Source organism: Barbatula barbatula (assembly GCF_947034865.1).
Source record: "Barbatula barbatula genome assembly, chromosome: 15".
Lineage (NCBI taxonomy): Eukaryota > Metazoa > Chordata > Actinopteri > Cypriniformes > Nemacheilidae > Barbatula > Barbatula barbatula.
This window is the reverse complement of record NC_136778.1, coordinates 4,291,370-4,315,321: the sequence shown is the minus strand read 5'-3', so window position 1 is coordinate 4,315,321 and position 23,952 is coordinate 4,291,370. Positions and strand designations below refer to the sequence as shown.

At 38.2% G+C, this 23,952-nt stretch overlaps 1 protein-coding gene across 2 annotated transcripts in view; it reads right to left on the bottom strand.

Annotated features, from left to right (window-relative positions):
* The window catches only part of nkain2 (sodium/potassium transporting ATPase interacting 2), a gene marked incomplete at its 3' end in the record, with an annotated part of 108,354 nt that overhangs the window by 6,271 nt on the left and 78,131 nt on the right, over positions 1-23,952 (bottom strand). For both annotated transcript variants that reach the window (XM_079475623.1, XM_079475624.1), the window contains exon 5: positions 4,102-4,162. In XM_079475623.1, coding sequence (XP_079331749.1) covers positions 4,102-4,162 — 61 coding nt within the window. The remainder of the gene's footprint in view (positions 1-4,101; positions 4,163-23,952) is intronic.

Below are 23,952 nucleotides of genomic sequence, written 5' to 3'. Positions count from 1 at the left end.
AGGTCAGTCCCAAAGCTTGTACCAACAGTTTCAACTACACAGTGCTTGAATTGGCAACATATTGTCTTTAAAACACACATTTGTTTTTTAATACCTATGTATGACTTTTATAGATGATAAAAAACGATGAACTATAAGACAAATATTTGCAACAAATTTCAGATTGACAAGGATGTCAAAATGATGTGTGACAGACAACATATATCACAACATAATAATGTTCTTATTTTTTAAAGGTGTCTGTGTAATGTTTTGGAGGAACTGTTGACAGAAATGCAATATAATATACATAACTATGTCTTCAGAGGTGACCTTGCATAATGAAGCATTATGTTTTACCTTAGAATGAGCTATTTCTATCTCCATACACCGCAGGTCCCCTTGCATGGAATTCTCCATGTTGTATCTAGCCCTAAACGCTCTACGGAGCATTTCGGAAATATGTTATCTCTAAAAAGTAAAAACTTGCATCTTTGTTCTGTGTCAGCCTCCGTAGTACTTTCAAAGGGAGGGGTGGAGTGAGCCATTGGTTGCAATTCGCAGCCTCACCCCGAGATGCTGTCCAATTTCATTGGCTGGACCTTTAGCTTAAACCAACAATTTTCAAACAAACCAATTTTTTTATAGCGCTTTCCAAATGTTGCTTTGTCGCAAAGCTTCTTTACAGAAAATGCATTGTTGAATAGATAGCTTTACTGTAGCTCAGTGGTTAAAGCATGGCGCTAGCATGCCAAGGTCATGGGTTCGAGCCCAGTGAGTACGGTAGGATTGTTATCAGACCACACACACAATTGGAAAACACAGATCATTTTAGTACGAAAATGTAATTATGCCACACTTCAGAACATTCCTCTACATAAATATGTCTGTAGGGGATAATTGTTTAGATAGATAGCCTCAATACGGGTCTTGTCTGTATTAGAGTGCTCTTAAAACAATTTCCCTTTCCAATGGAACAAATAGCTTAAGTTGTTTTAAAGCCGAAAGTCTTCTCGGCTAGTACTGCCAAGTTAATGGAAACGCTGGGATCAGTGATTTAATAATGAAGTAAAAAAGCACAACTACTGATGACTGTGGGCCTGCAAGCCGCCTCCAGCTATAGCATTCAAATTCAAACACATAAAACAACCATCCAACAACCTCAACAAAACAGCATTTATTCAGTTTTAAGCGACACGTCCCAGGTCGATGGCCCCTCCACTGCAGGGAATTAAGCTGAGATGGTCTCCGTTTTATGGTCTCGGCTTTATCCTCTCGAAAACATTTGTAAACAGCACGCGGCACACAAAGCCCATCAGAGCGAGCTCGCACCCCTGCAACCACAAAACCTGTTTGCGTATCCCCGAAGGAACGCCTTAACCTAATTTCCTTGTAATAGATGCAAAAAGTGTTTCCCCGCATTTTGCACACAGTAATATCCGCTTCGTGGCGCTCTCACCAGCGTTTGTCTGCTCTCCGAGGTGGAGTCATTTTAATTACTGTCCTTTCTTCAAATGGATCCTGGGACGGCACCCTTGATAACAGCTGTAATTACCAAAGGAACGTGTTGATTGGTTTGAGTCCTTCATCACCTTTGCAGAGGTACTTCACGTGTTATATTAATTAAAGCTGTAATGGCCAATTCGGCGACCCGATTAGTATTTCTACGCACCTAAGGGAATAAACCTGCAATTTCATTGGCTGGCTATGGAGGATTCAGAGCTTCCACTATAATATTTTTTATCTCATGTCTGGAACGTCGCCGTCACTGATGACATTCACCGGGACAGCACTCACATTCAGACGACCCATAGACTGATTGAGAGAGACGTTAGAGGGATATTTCCCAATTACACAAATGTTCCAGAACGTCTCATATATGCTGATTGAGACAATCAAGAAGCTCATTCAACACCCTGATGCTGAATTATGTTTGAGGATGTTAACAAATCAGCGTGGCAGAGCAAGTTTCAATGTGAAATGCTTTGGTTTACTTAGTCATACGACAATAAACTGGATTAAGTGATCTTGGTTTTGAAAGAAAAAAGCACACATCATTTATTCTATTAATCTTTTATGATTCTGTATTGCGTAATATTTTTTGTTTACCCCGAAATAAGCAGACAATGTTATATTAAACCATTCACACGACAATGGCATTTTGGGGGTTTTAAAACGTTAGAAAGTGCTAGATTTTGAAATGTTATCGTTTCTGTGTAAACTACAAAAATACTAATTCGTGAAAATAGTGATGTCATGCACATGCGAATGATGTGTTTAGTCTACGCATGTGTGATGACTTGACATTTTCTGGGAAAAAGTCTAAGAATGTGGTTTTACACAGGTGTGTGTTTTATCATCAATTTCATTTTCTATTTATATAAATGAAATGATCTGTGATAATGATAATCTGACGCTTATAAAATATGCAGATGATATATGGCATTGGTGGGACGGGTAAAGGATATTCAGTCATTAGATAAAACCAGTCATTTGGTTAAACCAAAGATATGTGTTGTGGGGCAAATTGTGTACTAGCAAGGAAGTTGAACAGATGGGGTCTTTTACATATTTAGGTACAGAGATTGATTTTCAATTTTAATTTTATAAGCATTCAGATAATGTTTTTAAAAAGGCTTATCAACGTTAGGGTTATTGAGAAAACTGAGGAGTTTTAACATTGAAAAGGACATCTTGACAGTTGTATATAAATCACTTATTGAATCTGTTCTTACTTTTAATATTGTATCCTGGTTCAACACTCTCTCTGTTAAAAGCAAAAACAAACTTTAAGGATTATAAATGTGGCGAGAAAAATAATTGGCAAGAGACAAACACCTCTTTCTGACCTTTTTACTGTGGCATTGAAAAGGAAAGCCTTTGTTATTGCGGGAGACTCTTCTCATCCTCTGTATAGTTCTTTCCAGTTACTTCCTTCTGGCAGACGGTATAACGTGCCTTTAGTGAAAAGGGCCAAGTATAAAAAGACTTTTATCCCATCTGCAATTGGTATTTTAAATAGGATATAACCATTAATGATTATATTTATATAGTTATATAGGGGATGTATGTAATTTCATGTCTTGCAGTAACGATAACTAGTATTGTTTGTGTATCTGAGCCTCTCAGGGGATAGACAATAATGCTTTTTTTTTTTCATGAGATAAACCAATTATTTTAAACATTTGAGCATTTCCATGTAAATGGGAAAACACTACTGAGTGTATAATGCTTTTTTGAAAAGTGTCTAGAAAAAAATCATTTGTTAGTATATTGTTTGTTGCTTAACATATTATCTTAAATATATTACATTGCACAGGTTTGTTTATTGACTATATTTCTCAAGTCAAATTTAGATTTTTTAGACCAAACAAACAAAACTATAAATTGTTATTAGTTTAATACAAATATATTTCTGCAGTACTATTAAAACATTATGTTGATGCCTGTTTGCAGACTCAAATAGATTCTAGACAGTAAACTTAAATCATGGTCTGCTCCAGTTTGGGCCTAAATCCCAATGCGTGAAGTCATGCATAAAAACTCACAAACACACAAACAGTCTGTATTTATAGACCATCACACCACACTGAGTATATTGTGCCACGGGGCTCTCTGTCAGTGATTCTAAAATGTAGTGAAGTCACTCAGTTTAATGAGAGGCCAGCCGCATTCAACTACATACAGGGTGAAGTTTAATGATTCTGATTATAAAACATTATTAACCAGAACAAATAAGTTTAAAACATTTTCACGCATCCTCTCTCTTTATCGCTGTCTGTCTTCTTTGCTTCGTGGCGTTAAATAATGACAACAGACAATAAATCCAAACAAAAAGCTCTTGAAACCTCTTTATTTTGCTGAAAAATAATGTGTGTGGTTGTCACCGGCTGGTTGTTTCAGATCAATAAAAACAATGTTTTAGACCCTGAAATATCTGAATCTAAATGTTTGCCAGAGCTAAAGATCTGCCACCAAGACCAGTGCAACATTTCTTAAGAACAAAAAATGAATATGAAATTTCTTCAGTGATAAATGGCTGATTAAATAATGTCAAATGGATGATGTAAAATGATATAAAAAGATAGTAGAATTATGAATCAGTTATGAAGCAATACTCACAGCTGTCTTCCTCTTCTGAAATGAGCTTCACAACGTAACAGGCATAGATGAACCCAGCCAGCTGAAACGACACAAACACAAAGCAAAATTAATCAGAAAACATCCTGAAACTAAAGGCGGTTAACCCTCTATATTAAAGGTTAAGTGTAGCAAAAAACATGTTCGATGAGAAATCCCTTCTGTTTTAGCCCATCAACAAGAAAATTGTGTCTGTCAAACCTGGACAAGTGGTCATTATGGCAGACTCAACAAACAAAAGCATAATGGAAAACTGTTGGTGTTAATTAGAGATAAAAAGAAACAGCAGAGATCGACATCTTCATGTAGTCGGGGAATAAAAGAAAGCTGGTTATGAAAACAGGATTGAATGAAAAGAGGAAACAGGTGTTGTGATGGCAAGAGCGTTGCATCAAACTGAGACGTCGCTGCGGGAAATAGATCTTTAGAGCGATGAGGACACTGAGAAGCAGAAATGTTGGCGTCTCGTCCTCTCTGCCTCTTCAAAATGCATCACTTTACAATTATTGAGACACATGGACACATAAAGCACTTTCTAGGCTCTGAATTACTCATCAGCATCAGTTTTGAAGAAAAGACAAGATCCAAGACTTTGACAGTAATTAAAAGCGATGAATATGAAGCTAGTGGAAGAATCTTGCAAGAATATTGAGTGCAGCAAACAAATTTAATGGACACACAAAGTAAATCTCTCTGAGTGGACTCTTTTAAAGGCTCAAGAAACACAGCTGTGCTTTCTATAAACCCTCTTCATCAGTGAGCCGTGTTGTTGTGTGTTACACCGGTGATTTTATAGGACCGGACTGATTGGACGTCTCTGATTGAATCGAGAGCAGGACAGAAAGTCCTCTTGTCTTTGGAAGTAACTAAAAGAAAATATAACCCACAAAAATTAATTCTGGCACTATTTACTCACTCTTCAGACTTCTTACACAAATTAAAAACAAGATAAATAATGTTAGGGACTTCATTGCATCAATGAAAGTGAATAGTGACTAAGGCTTTTAGGCAGTAATATGTTTGTATCTCCTCTCTGCTCCGCCTCTCTGAAACGTGCAGATTTTCTACAAAGCTCATCGCTCTGAAAAGCGAGGTGTGCTATGATTGGCCAGTTAACCAGTGCATAGTGATTGGTGGAATACTGCAAGCCTGTGGCGGAAATGTAATGCCTCTTATTATATTTTGAACATCACGTTCCAAAGCAGTTGTACTGACAGGTACGCCCACCTTCCTTGCGTATACATTTGGGCGGTCTTAGTCAAATAATACCATGAACTGATGCAATTTTACGTGTCTAATACATGCATGGGCAACTTATAACACACCAAAGCCAAAGAAAAACACGACCCCTTTAAGTCATAAGTAGCTTTTACTTTGGCAAGCTAGTCTCAAAGCAGCTTTCCCAACACTGGCCCGCAGAGACTCGCTCACTTGTGCCTACAACAAATACACTTTGACATGCTTTTAAAGTGGCCACCCAGACTTAAGAGGGTGATAGCCAGTTGCTTTTCCATGAGATATAAGCTTGTGCTTGAGCAGGGGGACATGTTAACAAGACTGTTTATGTATCACCCCATTCTTATCTTTCGAGCTCCTCATTTAACTAAATTCACGGAACAAACAGTCCGAGTCTCGCTGGACAATCGTGACTGTGGTAAATGGGAGGAAAAGCAGATGTAGGATTCTGAGAATACCTCAAGGTCTTGCTCTCATTTACACGGAATAATGTACCACTCCCAGCAGCGCGGGGTGGCACGCACACAGATGCAATCCGTCTCCAGACACCTTCATTTGCATAATACCGCACAGCTATACGTGAAGGACACGGGCCCAACACGGTGTCATCTCAGCTCAGCACATATTGGGCCAGACATCAGTCTGTTACTGGGATTTAGCATCAACAATGGATGAGAGGATGATGGAGCATCAGTAACAGCTAGAATCTGTGGTTTTGTATGGAAGGAGGGTGGATTAGTTAGGGTAACCATACATGCCATGTAATGGCCAGGATTTCAGGTGCGTTCTCTAGGGGTCACATTGGTCCACCGCAGTCCCCGAGGTTTATTATTTTAGCCACTGCTATATTTCAAGTTAAGTTAAACTAAATACATCTTAATACTGAAAAATTTATAGTTTTTTTGGAGGTCGGACAATCTGGTAAATTGTAAAATACGCTCTGTACTCAATTTGATCTATATATATAGTACATATTGAAGCCCCTCCCATGATGCGAACGAATGAAGCGAGTAAACTCAAAATGTTTATGCGTCCAACTACACGCGTATAGTGTGATTTACCTCGTCTGGTGTGAATGCTCAGTTAGTGTCCTCTGTAGTACACTGCACATTCTATTATACATACTGTAGTTTAGTGAAAAAAGGAAAGAATGGTTAATGCTAATCCTCGCACACGCGCAGTACACGCTCAAACGCATGCTGTTCTATTGTGTACCATTTTCATGTGCCATGTCATTACCACAAGGCGAGACTAAATTTAGATTCTCTGTATGTGAATAATACATGCAGGGTTTCTAAGGAGATGATAAATAATGGAGGATGCGTCTCAAGGCGAATGATTGATCTCAACGCAAGTATCTTAACGTTAAACCCATCCAAACAGTCTCGCCTGTTCAGCACCGCCTGCATTAATGGGGTTTAATGTTTAATATGTTTACCTTCAAAGCATGAAGCAACTCCGTTCACTTCACAATGAGAGAAGAGCAGGTTCAGAATGTTTTGATTTGACTGCTGCTTAAAATACAGTATGTGAACTTACAAAAAACACGCAACTTGTGCTTTGTGACAAATAGCAAAGCCTGCGTGTACTCTTTTAAACTCATATCTCAAACACAAATCTAAAAAACAGACAGCGCTATTTAACTATTTGAAACAGAACATTGTTTTTCAATTGACTTTCACGTTCTGAATAAGCTTGTTGTCTGTTCAGTCATTCAAGCACGCGAAATTTGTAAGATTTTACAAAGTTATTTCCTTCCAAAAACCACAATATTGTTGTTAAAACACTACAGTGCACTTCCACAAATCATTTTAAATTCAATGACATAATTTTCCGAAATATCATTTTAAGTCATATCATGTATTTTTTCTCATTTATTTTCTCATGTGGGCCACTCATAAGGTAAATTAAGTACTTTTGTGCCAAACAATTATCAGCAATTGGAAATGTGTTTTTTGTTGCCGTGCCACCCTGCTTTTGCTAAAAGATTGCTGCGGGAGCGCTGTCAGGTCAAATCTAGTTTTTAATGTCCCATCTTTCAACAACAAGCTTCTTGTAAAGCGTGCTTTCATTCCTACACGTTCAGATAACACACTGAAATCGAATGATAAAATCTCTAATGTGGATGGCTTCATAAATTGTGTTTTTGTTTGAGGGAGAAAATAACAGTACGTGAATTTTTTTTAAAGATTCAAAAAATCCTTTCTTGTAGTAACAAAACCTTTAAAACTTTTGTCTCTCCTGAGGGGAATCACTTTCATCCAGCACTGCTCTTAGATTTTCTAACATTACCTACTTTGTTCTGTTCAGAATCACCTGGTTTAATCAATGTTCATGATGCTGACGGAGCATCACTCAACCCATTTCCATGCCAGCGCTCTCACTCCTGGCGGCTTGGACTAATTCACATGTCCTTGACTTCATTCTCAGCCGCTGGGCCTCTGTCCAGGTGGGCCGCTCACTCCTAGCATTTATAGACTGCGCCAGTGAGCTACTTAACACGCCAACAACCACCCATGTCCAGACAATCTTCCGAGTGCAAACACTTATCCGGGGGAGAGCAGCGTTTTGTTTTATGGTGCAAATCAAGGGTGAATGTTTTACAGTATACGCGTTTTTTTTGGGATTATTGCAAAAAGTAAACTGGTTAGTTCCTGTGAAAAGCAGACAGCTGACATGAAAAATACTAATTATATGGTCTTCTTGGTCGTTTATGGGGTGAGTGAGGAAGTGATGTGTTCTTATGAGTCACGAGTCAAACAGTTTTTCAGTAAAACCAACATAATCTCATGGGAATTTGTAACTATTTTCCGAGATGGCTTATACATATGAATGCGTACGATCTTATTTGTTTTCTTACGATTTGCTTTGCTTTAGCACCACTGACATTAGGTTTGGGGGTGTGGTTAGCGGAGGGGCTTCAGTAGTGCTTTTTTTAAGAATCGTACATTTTTACGATTCATATGAATTAGCCACCTCGTATATTCTAGTGAGCAGTTGTGACGTTTTATAATTTGAAGACAAAAATGCTAAAAATATTATGAAGAAAAAACCTTTCAGAGTACCACAATGAAATAAAATGAAAGAAACCTACATGCTAGTATTAAACTTTGGTGCATGCTTGATATAACGTATCCCCTTTTACTTGTGATTTATTAACCATCACATTTATTGAGAACTTCAAACTACTTAACATGCAAAGATCTCACAGACTTAAATTGGAGGTCATATCTAAGCATAGGCATTCAACTATTGCAGAGTCTTGGTGACTGACCACCTACGCTACAGTAGCAAGCCCATCAGAACACCATAGCAACCAAGTAGTAACAGCCTAGCAACCACCCAGAATATCAACCCTGTACCACTACAGCTGTTTTTGCATGGGCGCAATTCTCATTTCAATTCAATTCAATTTTATTTATATAGCGCCTTTCACAATTTGCATTGTTCCAAAGCAGCCTTACAGGGGAAAAACGTAAAACCCAAGAAAGGGTAAAACACACTACATGGTGTGTTATATAATAATTCCAATTATTCTAGTAAATAATATCTAATGTCAGCATCTCCTGGTGGTTTATTTAGCATATTTGCTTTAAGTGAATGCTTGGCTGAAAAGATGCGTCTTTAATCTAGATTTAAATTGGGCGAGTGTGTCTGATCCTCGAATAATATCAGGAAGGCTATTCCAGAGTTTAGGTGCTACGTATGAGAAAGCTCGACCCCCTTTGGTCGATTTAGATATTCTAGGTATTATCAAAAGTCCTGCTTTTTGAGATCTTAGAGAGCGTGATGGGTTGTAGTGTGATAGAAGCTCTGTTAGGTAGGTAGGGGCTAAACCCTTTAAGGCTTTATAAGTGATTAAAAGAACTTTAAAGTCAATACGATACTTAATGGGTAGCCAGTGAAGGGTTGATAAAATTGGGGTTAGCAATGGAAGCTAATTCCATGTTTTTTACTAATGTTTCAGAGGGGAAGCATGTATATGGAGAACAGCAAGGGTCCCAGAACCGATCCCTGAGGTAATCCATAATTTACTTGCATTAGATTGGATGATTCCCCATTTAAATGGACAAATTGATGTCTGTCTGACAAGTAAGATCTAAACCATTGTAGTGCCTGTCCCTCAATACCGGTATAATTGTGTAAGCGATCTAGAAGTATGTTATGGTCTACGGTATCGAACGCAGCACTAAGGTCAAGCAGGACCAGGAGTGAGATGTTACCTTTATCTGATGCTATAAGCAGGTCGTTTGTAATTTTGACGAGCGCAGTTTCAGTGCTATGATGCGATCTAAAGCCTGACTGAAATTTTTCGTGCATGTTGTTATTTTGTAAGAAAGAGCACAACTGAGTGGACACTACTTTTTCTAGTATTTTAGACAGGTATGGGAGATTTGAAATCGGTCTATAGTTTCCAAGTTCATTTGGATCTAAGTTTGGTTTCTTGATTAGAGGCTTAATGACGGCCATCTTAAAGGGTCCTGGGACATGGCCTAGATTAATTGACGAGTTTATAATGTTATAAATGGGCTCAATTGCAACAGGTAGTAGCTCTTTTAACAATTTAGTTGGTATGGGGTCTAATAAGCAAGTTTTAGGTTTAGAAGTTGCATGAAAAATTTCATGAATTCAATGCTACCGAGGTGCGGCGGAATAGCCAGGTCAGGTGGAGTCTGTTTATTTGTTAATTTAGCGACTGTGCTAAATAGAAACCTTGGATTGTTTTTGTTGGTTTCTATGAGGTTACGAAGGTGCTCAGCCTTTGCTGCTTTTAGTGCCTTTTTATAACAATTTGCACTCTCTTTCCACGCCATTTTAAAGACTTCTAATTGAGATTTTATCCATTTGCGCTCTAGTTTGCGAGTTTCTCTTTTAAGGGCGCGAGTGGTGCTATTGTACCATGGTGCAATATTTTTCTCATTAATCTTTTTTGACTTCGTAGGTGAAACAGCTTCTAATGTATTAGAGAAAATAGTACCCTGTTCATCTGCTCATATCTTAAGGATATTTAAAAATCTATAATTCAAGTGTGCAAAGCAAAAAATGCAACAACACAATTCGCAAGCCCACCACGTTAGAGAAGCTACATGCGATTTCATCACACTTTCATGCAAGTACTCTCGAAAGTGTGTTTTAATTGGGTCTCTGCTGTAGGCGACAGCAATAATAGACATGTCATCTTTGACCTTCTTACTGTTCCACCAACCGCCTAAGAACAAAAACTGCCAAAGGAGTAAAACAATTAAACATTCAAAGCCTCTTTTCCAATTCAGCGACACTAAAATTAATAATTTTTCATAAATAGTGTTTCCAATTTCAGGCAGCACTGTTAATTTGTTACAAATCACATTACACATGACTAAGTCCTTGTGGTTTTGGAAAGTCATTTTTTGACCTAAATGCAATATCCCCCTTGCCACCTTTTAGCGCTCAGAAGAAACTCATTTCAGCGTTGACCTCCTTGGGCCTCGTCCACCTGGCTCTTAATACGAATTAGACGCAGTACATTAGTGCGGGTAAGGCCACGTTATAGCTCGGAGCAAACACAGAGAAGTCTTGTTAGCAATGCTAAATGAACCTTTTACATCTTTAATCTTTGTTACATGGTGCTTTATGAAGTTTTTAGCTACTTAAGTGTCATTTTGTAAAAAGGAGGCATGCTGGATTTGCAACAAAGGCAGATGCAATTTAATATTTTGAGAAATGTTTGGCGGTGAGATGAAACAAATGATTCTAGTGTAAACATATAAAACTGTTATCAAAGGACAAGTGTCCCAGACTAAATTTCTCATTGCGCAGAGGCTGCTATTTCATAGCTCATAAATCTTAAAAAGCGGTTATGTTTTATTATGTCAACTTTGTCGCAGAAGTTCTTCCTTACATTTAACAGATAAAGTCAAATAGCACAAAAATGTCAACTGTTAACATACAGTACAGTAAGATGTGTGCATAGCACAGCGTAGATCATTTGGTCTTTGTAATGGCTGGACCCAACTGTAACAGAATACCATGGTTTATGTAAAAACATGGTATTACTTCAGTAACCAAAAAGTATTTCCAGAATAACATGACGATAAAAATGAATACACAAAAACTGTATTATAGAATAAGTAATGTGCAATGGGGTATATACATGACAGATATATTTCAGGGCCATTGTCACTGATACCTATCAGATATCTGTAAGCAAGAATCACAGATCTAAAACTCTTCAGGCAAACACTAAACTGCCAGACAAAGCAGAGAGGGTCTCCACCAGACCAGACGCCTTTGCCAAAATGCATCTCCATCCAATAGATTACTGTTCATCTGCTGGACGCTTTCCAGTTTTAGTGTGCATCTCTCTCTCTCTTTTTCTAAACACTGCTGTTAAATATGCATAACAAGGTTGCCTGTCTAAAATAATAAGCACAGACTGAATTCCCTTTTTAACAAACATTCATACTAAAGCAAAAAGCTTGAACCAATATGATAAACAGGGGTCTCCAAGGCGGGCGAGCTAAATGAAAAAGTCCATGTACATGACACAGGGTGACATGGTGCCTCTTCTGATACGAGCCCGCATCGCCAGCGGAAATGAGCTTTTGACACCCTTTATGCAAGGCTAATGCCAAAAGTGCAGCCGACCGGGTTTGCACCTTCTTCTACATGTTTTAGTAATTTCTCAACTGCTAATAGACTTTAACCATCACGTTGTGCTGCCAATATTTTTCAATGGGCAACAATGCGTGAGCCAGTGCAAAACGCCAAGAGTTTTTCCTTTTGTTGACGATTGGCAAACTGTGACTGCGTTCGTGGGGACGGATAACAAAAAAAGGAGTAAAGCCTTCACTTTCAGGGCAACAGCTTTGATTTCCAAACAACACATTACACCCAAATTTCCACTTTCACAATTGAGGAGGCACTTAGCCAGAGGGGATAAGCTTCTCTATAACATGCTAGCACCGAAGCCTTTCTGTCGCCTTCTGTGAGACAACACCGATCTGTAAACAACACAGACTTATAGGGAATCTGCTGGAGTAGATGAAATCTAAACATGTGCCACACAGAACCTGCTGAGGCAGGAGAGGAGAGAATGATCAAATCACACCTTTGAACTTGCCAATACGAACAATAAAAGGGAAAAGGATACACTGCAAAAAAACAACTAAGAAAGTGACCTAAGATATTTGGTCTTGTTTTATTAAAGGAATTAAGTACGTTTTTGTTTAAAAGAAGCAAAAAAATCAGATTTTTTCTGGTACTTAAGACAAAGGTAAAGCTAAATTCATATTGATCTTTTTTCTTGTTTTAAACGTAAATTGTATACTTTCTTTCATAAAACAAGACTTTATATCTTAGGTAACTTTCCCTACAGTGCGCGTTTCGTAAATACGTTATCTCCTTCGGCAAGGGAGGGGTGGAGTGAGCCGTTGGTTGCAATTCACAATCTTACCGCTAGATGACACTACATTTTATAAAATGGACCTTTAAGCCTATTATTGGACTATTCGTTTTGTTTATTGTGGCATTATAAGACTATTAAGCACCGTCTTGAGCTCCAGCTGTTTTCATTTTATTTTCTCATTATTGTCAACTTCTCGGTGATGTACAGTATGGTTTGATGCAACAGTACTGTAATACAATGATTTTGTAATTTTTTTATTAAAGATTACAGCATTAATTGTATTTGGGACACAAGTAAGTGTTGTGTGTTTTACAAAGAGCAGGTGCCTTATGTATAAAACTTTACAGAGATTTCATCTTGTGTGTACACAATGTCGAGATTGTCTGCACATATTATCGCAACGTTTATTTTTGATAGATTTGAGGTGTGCATAAGAGCTGTGCACACACATTTTAAACATTTACTGTAACTCAGGCCTCTGGTCTGCCATTGGTTCAAATACACATGAAACAAGAAAAATACTCTTGAACTGTGTGTTCACTTTTATTAAGTTAAAGGTTTAGTTCAAAAGAATGTATATTCTTCATCATTTGCTCAGCCTAATGTCATACCGAACATGTATAACTTTCTTTCATCTGTAGAACACAAAAGTATTGGTTGACAAAACAACATTGGCTCCCATTTACTTTCAAGTGTATGGAAGCAGACCCAAAGAGACATTTCCCAAAATATCTTCTTTTGTGTTTCACAGAAAAAGAGAATCCTAAACAGATTTTGAATGACATGAGGGTACAAATGATGAAGAAGTATCACTTTAACTTGTCTTTTGAAAGTTCTCTTTCACTTGATGTTCATTCATAATGCAGCCTTTAGCTCCACGGTGCTGGATTGATCGTCTTGTCGTAAAACCCCACTCTCTGGGTAAAGAGGATAATTATTCTTTGTTTACAGTAATGAATTCAGACATCTCATTGATCTTGACAAAATAATATTTGAGTACCTTTTCTGCACATTGCTTGCCAAGAGTCTAAAACATTTGCGGTTTTATAGTGTGCAAAGAATCAAAACGTCCATTGATGCTAATGCGTTTTTGTGACCTCCGTACGGACTGCAGAAACACACAGAAATCATAACCATGGGCTCATGAATGGAGCAGAAGGGAGAATTTGCACACATGGAATTTGACATCACGGCTTGCGGACCTTTTGGCCTCCTGACGTGTTAGCGCTCGTATTGTAAAAGGAGAGAGATAGGTGGTGGGCAGGTGTCCAACTGAGATCGAGAGGTCGGGCAGCGCTCGGAGCAAAGCCTCAACGACTCCTGGATAATTGCTTCTGTGACCTCCATCAGTAATGGCAATTTTATAACACACCGGAGATATTTTCTTTCCTGCCAGAGCATAACCGGTTTAGTGAAAGGTTCTATACTGACAAACACAGAGACAGATACAGAATTTAAAGATGAAACCCGCAGGCATTGGGGCTGTTTGATGTTGTGTAACAGGGCCGGTAAAATGCACAGAGAAGTGTTAACCCAGGTTTAGACCTGATATGAAAAATGCTCACAAATGAAGAAAATCTGAAAGCTGTTATAATAAATTTCACACATGTTTGTTTTGACAGAGCATGGATTTGGAAATAATCTCTCATAACACGCAAGGCAGGAAAAGCATCCGTGCCTAAAAACAAAGACGGACAGTCAAGGGTTTTTTGGTATGACAACATCTGCTAAAACTGTGTTGAAATCTGCCTACGATAAATTAGAAGAGCAGATTTCGAAATAAGACTTTTTATGATGGTCACAGATTATATATGTATACATTGTGGCCAAAAGTGATATCCAACTTCTTAAAATTGATTTATTAGTTTATTTATTTAAAAACGTTATTTGGGGTGTCACAACATAAATAACCGTGACACTAAAACCCGCAAATATTTATATAATCGTGCACATATCACAATACTGTAAACACCCAATCAAAATGTCCTCTTAAGAGTTAAAACGGTTAGAAACTGTCTCTCTGCCTGCCTACATTTGAATTTGTATTGTGACTCATTGACCAAATAAAAGACAAAGAAAATGACATGACATAAATTAAAGTTTTAAAAACAATCCAATAGATATTGCGATAATACCAGTCATCGTGATGATGAATTATTTTGGTCATGATAACCGTGTAGTGAAAGTCTGATATCACGACATCCCCTATATATTATTAAAGAAGAATAAATAACTTCTCATGCATTGCTACTTCATCCTACTGGCTATGTGTCTGGAATGCTAGCCATCCAACCTACAACATATTCTGATCTTTACTGACTGTTACAGCACACGGAAGATACCATTTTTCATCACTGCAGACAGAATAAACCAACTCTTGTCGACTTGCTACGTGTGCAGCCCGTGATATTTGAGTAACAGGGTTCTGCCATTCAAACCCCGGTCGCCGATTTCTCAGACTTATCAGATGAGACGCTCTCTGAAGATATCAGACCGCCTGTCACTCAACCGCAGCCCCCCACGTTACTCACTCCAACAGAGTGACGGTTAAAAACCCAGAACGTAAAAAACGCGAAGAGGTTCAACAACTGAATGAAAAGAAACAAAAATAGACTTTGAATAAGATCACCAGGGAGATCTGCCCAGTGTTGACATTTGCGAGAGCACTGGAGAGAACTGGCATCTGCCAGGCAAGACTCGCTTTCGCCACCGAATTAAGACCAGAGATGCAATTGGCTGTGGCGACAAGTTTTTCATGCAGGTCTTAGGGGATCAACATGTAATGAGGTCGATTGATTTTTTTCTTTCCTGTGGGTGTTATGTTTTGTCAAAATAGTTACCTTTCTTCTATGGGGCCTCCAGTAATCATTCAAGGACTGACAGCTAATAAATGCTTTGTGTTTTTTAATATATATGTAAAAGGACGGTCACAACTGTAGAATGCCTTAAGCGACATTTTTTAAGGCCTTTAATAGAGTTTTATACCTAAAGAGAGACAGCATACATGACAAATCATCAAATATAAAAAAATGGGGTGTTAAACTTTATTTAGACTGACATGGCACTAAAAATCGAGAAATGGCAAGCAAATCTTTTTCACTAAAAACAATTGCCACGCTGGACTTTTTATATTCATCCAGTTCAATTTTCTTCCTATATTGTAATCAGTAGAAGTCGCCAATACATCCAGCTTTGCCCGATACAATTAAAATTGAGATTTAGGAAAAATGTTAGAAACATTAAAGACAGCCAATAATCCCTGAAGCCTTTCTGCAATGGTTTCATCCAATTCAAGTCCTTGTTTTGTACCTGCCATTTTCCTCACAAAGCTGTCACTCATTGTCCCTTCTCTTTCTTATCGTTCCCTCAAACGTCTCAGAACAACGGCTGTCGGAATGAGCGGTTCGTGGCGAGACACAGCCGGGTTCAGCTGTTGAAATGAATGTCTGAGGCAGGAATCCCAAGCAATCATCCGAAGAACGCTGTATTAAATCTGAGCGAGGGGAGTACGTCGCTTTGTGCATCTTAGCAACAGTGCGCAGGGAGAATTGTTAGCACACTGGAGTTATGCAAATTCTAGCGCTCAATCAACAGGCTTAATACGGAAAAGGGTACATAAAACCCAAAAGCGAGACTATTAATAGGGCAAATATATTAACCGTTCTTGGCAGAGGCATGAGAAATTGAGGAAAATCTCACCGAGCAAACTCAATGGTTTAATCTCTTCTCTACACTTGGCTGAAGTACATACTCACAAGCTATATGTGATATATTAAGGAACAGTTCATCCGAAAAAGTCATTATTTACCCACTCACGTTAAGTCGCCCTTATGGCTTTCAAAAAACTGTTGTTTTTAGCTTACAATATGAATATTTTGCCTCTTTTCAAGCTTAAAAAAGTAATTGACCTCTACACCATTCTTGCTCAAATGTTTGGTGATGATGCTCCTTAAGCATATGAAGGCATTTGCGATGCTCTCCCACTCGGTTGATTACAATTATTACTTATAAAGTGTTATTTTGGGATAAACAAACCCTATAAATATGAATATGCCCAATATATTTGTGATGGTTTTGGAAAATATATACACTATATATTTTTATATATATAAAACACATTGAGATTATACTAAAGATCTTAATTAGACCTACTTTAATAATATTTTATTAATTAAAATATATGTTTATAAATATAAATATATTTAGCAAACAGTATATATATATATATATTTCACATCGCAAACATTAAGATTGTCCTAAAAATCTAAAAAAAAATATTTAAAGCAAATACTTTCGTAGTGATATCTATTTATCCAAAATATCAATATGAGAGATAATAAATATTATTGTTATTTATAAGATACTTTTTATATACAGTATAATTTTGAGATGCACAGCCAAACAATCACTACAATATTAAACAAGGATGGAGTGATTGAGTGTGACTGTTTGCAGGAGCTATCAGTAGCTATAACCGCTAACAGCATCATTCATTAACCTGATGTGATGGACCTTTGACTGTGGCTGCCTGTTAAGAACAGCGCTGGCTGCAACCGGCATCATGGAAAAAAAACGGTGACTCAAATTCCACCAGCTGTCAGAAAACCGCGAAAGCAGCCCCGGCAGGAGCCAGTCATCTCGGTGGAGGTCTGTTAGAGCCATGGGAACAAAGACTGAGTGTTGACATTGAAAGGGAGATTTCTGTGAGCATATGTCACCCCACACGGCTATGACGGTTCAGGTGGAGGTAAGCAACAGGGGACGGGACGTGCAGAGCTCACACAGCAAATATTATCGTGTGAAATTCTCACGCTCAGCATGCTTCGATCAACCTCTGTAATATAAATGACGTGCAATATATAAAACGGCGCACGGAATGAATAAAAAACATCACTTTTGTATTCTGTGTACTGACAACACTTTGCCTAAGGTCCAAATAAAAATACTGTATTCATTTGCAGAATATAAAAACTGGACAAACTGGTCAAAATAACAAAACAGACGCGATGCTTTCAGTCCTCAAACACTGCAAATACAGCCTTTTTAGATGCTTTGTGGCAATTCCAGTCCAGTGTCTGTTGAATTACAACAAATTCAAACCTCAGGAGTGACAAAGTCATCCAACAGCAGTGAAAGACTGACAGCATGACAAGACACATGAAAACTGTGATCATTGTTTTTACCATCCCACCTCCATCTTTCACATTGCTGTTGGGTTACTTTGTCACTCCCGGTGCTAAAATTGAAGAGACAATGAAATGGCCACAATACACATGGAAAGGCTGACCGAACGCAAAATCAGAGTGGTCTAGTTAAATGCAGCTGAGAGTACTGCGCTCTTATTGGCAGCCTGCAATCCTGCAGACATCTATAGCCCTTTACAGAGTTCTGTGGGTGTAGATTACGTGTGTGACAGCTGCGTATACGGTTTTAAACCAACATTCATGCATGTAATTCCAAAGATGGTGTCTGGGTGGGCAGCTCAAAAGGACTTAATAAAGCCTTATTAATCAGTGCTAACTGTTTTCTGCAGCTAAGCGCATGTCTTTCACGATTATCCTGGCCACTGGAAGTCCTTCCATTGGTTACAAAGACTGTTCATGGTCAGGCAAATCCCAGGGCTGTGTGACATCACTGCTGCTCTACACAGCTCATTTGCTAATGCACCCATGCATATGAGAGAGCCCCCTTGACTCTGTGTGTGTGTGAGAGAGAGAGCGAGAGAGAGAGAGATCAGGACTCCATCCAACTGGCAGCCAACTCTCTCTCCTTCACCGAGAAGGAGAAATCTGCCCGGGAACAATTTCCTCAAATGCCCCAGAGGTGTCCTCTCAAAAATAAATATGAGCCAGCCATTCAGCTAAGCCTCACTAAGGATTTCTGCAGAGGAAGGCTGAATGTCAGGTAAACGCATGCCTTTTCGGTACATTTGCTTTGAATACGTTAAAGGTTTTGTTTTAGGTGAGTCCTTTTTTTTTGCACATGACACAGGAACATCTTGTGCAAGTATGCTCGGGCCACAGACAGTGTTGGATAGCAACGCCACAGACCTCGCGAGTATGCGGGGCAGGAGGTGAAAGGAAGAACATTAATCACAGATGAGAAGTGTTATCCCACCATCAGTGCTCTTTCGCCTCTCTTCCTTTTGCTGCAACCTTTCCCACAATGCATTTCTCTTATAGCCTGCCCTTAGAACCTATGGGCCTTTACATGTGTATCCGTTTCTTCCAAAGGACAAAATAAACGAAACTCTCCCCTGGTGGTGTGTGTCTTGTGTATATTAACCATGGTTTAACTATAGCATCCACGTTTCATTCGTACCCGTTTATTGTAGTAAAACATGTTGTACAAATGAAAAGCAATCCACCAAAAACATATGGTTGGTACACTTTACTATAATAAAAAGATGGTTAATTTTCTTAAAAGGACAGTTGACCTTTAATTAATAAATGTCAATTCGTTCTTCATTTAGTCACAGCCATGGTCATCCAAATGATGACTTTTCAATGACTCCTCTATGACCTTTTCTTCTGCGAAACACAAAAGAAGAAATTTCGAAGAATGTTGGTGGCCAATCAGCCAATCAGTTGGTGGCCCCCATCGATTTCCACTGTATGAACACACACCACCGAGACATTTCTCAAACTATCTTCTTTTATGTTCTGGAGAAGAAAGTGATTTACACGTTTGCAATGACACGAGGGCCATTAAGGGGTGGAAATTCTTATCTGGAGCAAATGTCTATGGAGAAACATAAGGTTTGGTTTAGAGCATCTACTGTACCCTCTACTGTACCCTCTGCACACATCACGTGTTTAAAACCCAAAGCAATTCTATTTCTCCCTCCTTCACTCCATTTGTATGCTCATTGTATTTATTCTGTAGTGCCTCAGAGTTAAGAGGTCGTAAAAGAATTATTCAAAGCCGACCCTGGAGTCATCTACCCAGCTGCTGAGGATTACAGCTTTATGAGATTGCTTAGAAACGCAGCCCAAAATCACAAAACCGAGACAGTGCAGACAGACAAGAAAAGAGACAAAAACCACAGATAAAGAGAGAGAGAGACGAAAGGATTATCACGAAAAGATCATTGTAAGATTTCGATATTAGCTCTCGCCACGAGTCTTTTATTATCATCACACGACTCTACTTAATTACTTTCAGACTGACGCTCTCTTACTGTGTAATGATGCGTGGAGGCTTACTAATGTCTGAGCTGCTCGTAAATGAATGGTCGAATCCATTCTGCTGGGAGAAAAAGCTCATTAAGTGAAGGTGCAACTCTGTTCCTATGACTTGGGGGCCGAAGATGCTTCTCCGAGCTTACTGCAGGTGCCGGTTGGGAAAGGCGAAGCGGCTGGCTAGCGGGGAAATGACAGGACTGTTTCCCAGATGCCTCCTCTGTAATCCACGCAATTATCGGTGCGTCTGCGGAAGAAAGGATCTAGCCGTCATTACTGCGGTTCACATCAACGCCTTTTCAACGAGCCGCATCCGTCTCCACATTACAGAATCGAATTAACCCCTGGGTTATTTTCATTAATAAATATGAGATAAAGAAATTACGCTCCGCGTGCCGTCAAGCCGCCGTGTTTAAACGACGGTAAAGACAAGCGAAATTTGCTGATCAATTGTGTTCTTGTCTGCCAGATGAAATGGAAGAGAGAGAGTGGTTGTCTCCATAGTTAACCGATCAAAGAGCCACTTATTCGCTTTAGGAGAAAATAATGAAGGGGTAAATTTTTCTACACCCCGAGTCGTATGTGGGGAACAAAGAGGATCGTTATGTATCTTGGAGCTTGAGGGTAAGATTGAAAATGTTGTCTGTGCATCCACACAACAGCGAACGCTTCTATAATCTGTGATATAAAGAAACACATTGTGAAGAACAGAACAACTTTGAAATATATTTATATCTCCAATTATTAATGTAATCTCTTTGATGTAGGCTTACAAATAAAGCACATTGTGAATGAGCATCTGAGGTCATGTGGTTCACAAGTGACAAGACAAAGACAGTAAACACAAAGCAGCTCTTGATTAATTAATGCCTGTGCAATGACAATCTCACTGATTTGTTCAATTTATTACGAATAAACCAATTTAAGTGACGTTTATTTAATCGCAGACACACTCCACAGCAACCTCGTGATTGGATAATCCTTGCAATAAATCAAATAATAGAAACACTTATTATGTGGACAATAATGTACAGTGAGCAGATCGCCATCATAAAATAAACTCAAATTTAAAATTGCAACATTTACGACTATTCAGCTGCGGTTTTAATGTGTAAAGTGCTTTGTTCTGAGTGAATAAGTGGCGCAGTTTCATGTAATGCATGCGTGCGCAGATATTTTGTCCATTACTCTGATTTCCTGTTGCATGTAAACGCCTTTACCGGATTTGTCTCAGTTTTGTTTATGTGCACATGTCTGACAACGTAATGGTAAAAGTCTCAAATGGAAGTAACAAAAAAATAACTCAGAAATGTTTGCCGTTGAGGAAACATGTATGGATGTATAAGACTACTTTTGTTATGTAAACACACTCACTGGAAAGGTCTTTATGTAAAACAAATAAAAGTTATTTATAAATAATAATAAATGAACTAATTGAAGTTTTTTTTATAAATAAAACAATATATATATTTGATTTAATACAAAATAAAACTTAAAAATCATGACACACCCACAAAAAAATACAGTAGTGTTCTATGGTATTTACTATATTAAATATATGTTCAATTGTAGTACACGTGCTAGTAAAATTACAAGAAACTGTAAAAAATTGAAAGATAAAATTGTAAAGATTGTTTTCTGTAAAATGGATTGTTCCTGTAAGGTTAAAATTATACTATAATAAATGAGTTAATACTATAGTATGCTTAAGTATTGTTTTCATGTGGCCAAATGTATTACTGTTGTATAGTAAAACAATGTATACACGGAATCCAGAAAAATGTATACGGGAAAGAGGGAATCTGGGAAATATACTACTAATAAACAATAGGTGTAAAGATGCAATAATGGCTGCCATGAGAAACTTACAAACTACAAAAAATGAGAACCAGGACTCTCAGTTTCTCTTAACTTGGAAGGTTCGAGAAACAGCCCAAAAGGTAAAGCACTGTAGGGAAACCACAAACAAAATGCTAGCAATAAACTTCAGCTCTTGATATTGTTTCACACCCCCTGAGTGTAAGAGCGGAGTGAGATGAAAAGGTTGAGCGGCCGGCGGTGAACTCCGCTCAGCAGTTCTGTTGACACATACATATGTCTTGTCCCTCTCAAAGCTTCAGAGAGAGCTTAATTCAATCATTTCCATATTGATTCTGGCGCCGTGTGTTCTCCTGACACCGGCCTACTGTAACAGTTCCTGCGTTCAGAAGACTAAGCATTATTGAACATGCAATAACTTCAACAGTTTCCTACATACTACCTGACAGCCCCTAACGATATTTCTTACATCGTATATGAAAGTGTGCTTTGTTACTTTTCAGCATGCACCAGAAACACTTCCCACAGGATTGAGAAACTAAGATAACTTTAATACCTGCTTCTCCAAGATAGCACTGTGATTAAATGGGGAGAGTATCGAGACTGTTTTCTCAAATCTTTGAATTCTCAGATTTAGAGAAAAATACTCAAGTAATCTCATGTCTGGCTCCTCTAGAGGTTTAGCAGAACTGGCTCAATTTTACCCCAAATTTCCCATGAAATTCTTCCATGGACACATTTTATAGTTAACATACACCTTGCAGAATCTGGAAAATGTAAGAAAAATAAGAGGGATTTAGAAAATGAAGGTTTGTTTTTGATTTGGTACTGCCCTGAACCAATTCTTTTGCAACAGATGTTCACAAACAGTCGACACAGAATAATAACTTAACGTATAAAACACACACACACGCACACACCTGATTCTTAAAACAGTACAATGTTACCAAAACAATCAATGACAGTTTTAATGTTTTGTAATAGTTGTTGAAGATTTTCTTGTTTGATCTAAACCATCCAATCCTCCACAATCTTTGATTTTCAGCAGCATCTGCATATTCGGTAACTGTATGATATTGAGATTCATCTTTCTAAACCGAAGACAATCGAGAGACTCAAACACAACTATTACAAAAGATACGATCTGATGCTTGAGAAGGCAACACAATACATTTAAAAGTCAGGTGACCAGTTTAAATTGATAATATTTTTTTATAACTTATTTAGTCATTTAGCAATGCTATGAAAAACGACTAGTCTATATTCATGTTTTCTAGAAGAAATTAATAATAATATAAATAATAATTTATAATAAAAGAATACTTTTTTGACCACTACTGTATATACAATTATAAATACATACAGTATAAGAAGTCAACAGATGACTCATTTATGTCTGTTTTTCTTCCATCTGAGATGTATATATTAGAAAAACCCAATTTAGTAGTCCATTAAGTCTCAAGAGCTGTGAAAGAACAATCTCTCCGCAGAGAAACGGGTGAAATGTAACGCTGATACAATTATCATAAATCTCAATGAGCCTAATATACACCATATTGCATTTAAACAAATAAGACGTCTTTCCAGAAGAGTCTGGAAAGGTATCTCCTCACGGTTACTCCTGCGCCGTAACCAATTGTACAAAGTAAACAAACAGAAAGCGGAATCTCTCATGTTTACAGGCTGCGAGTAAAACTCCTCCGGGAAGCAGGTGTGCATCAATATTATAATATACACAGCACGGTGCTTGAATCTGTATCATCAACACACATGCTTAATTACATGAAATTATTCTAAAAACCCTCAGCAGCTTTGCTATTCTCTCATATTCCGAGTTTTAGTCCTGTAATCTAGGGTGTTTTTTATGTCTGTCTATATGGTTATAATGCTCTGCCCCACAGCTTCCTCCAGTGGCAGCTTCCACTTTCATTTGTGGAGAGGAGGCCCCACAAAGTCCCTAAAAGCTCCCACCCGACCCCACTTCTTAACAGAGAACCGGCAACCTTTCATTTCACTTTTGCTACATAATATCTCCGCAGGAACGTCGGTCGTAACAGTGGAAGGTCTATAAATAGCAAGGCGAATGGAGCTGATACCTACCTGCGCTGTTACAGCTTTTTATTTGACTCTGGTGGTCACATTAAAGTCACTGACCCACAGATATTACAGCTGATGTGTGCCAGTATAGCATACTTGCAGAGAAGTGCTCTC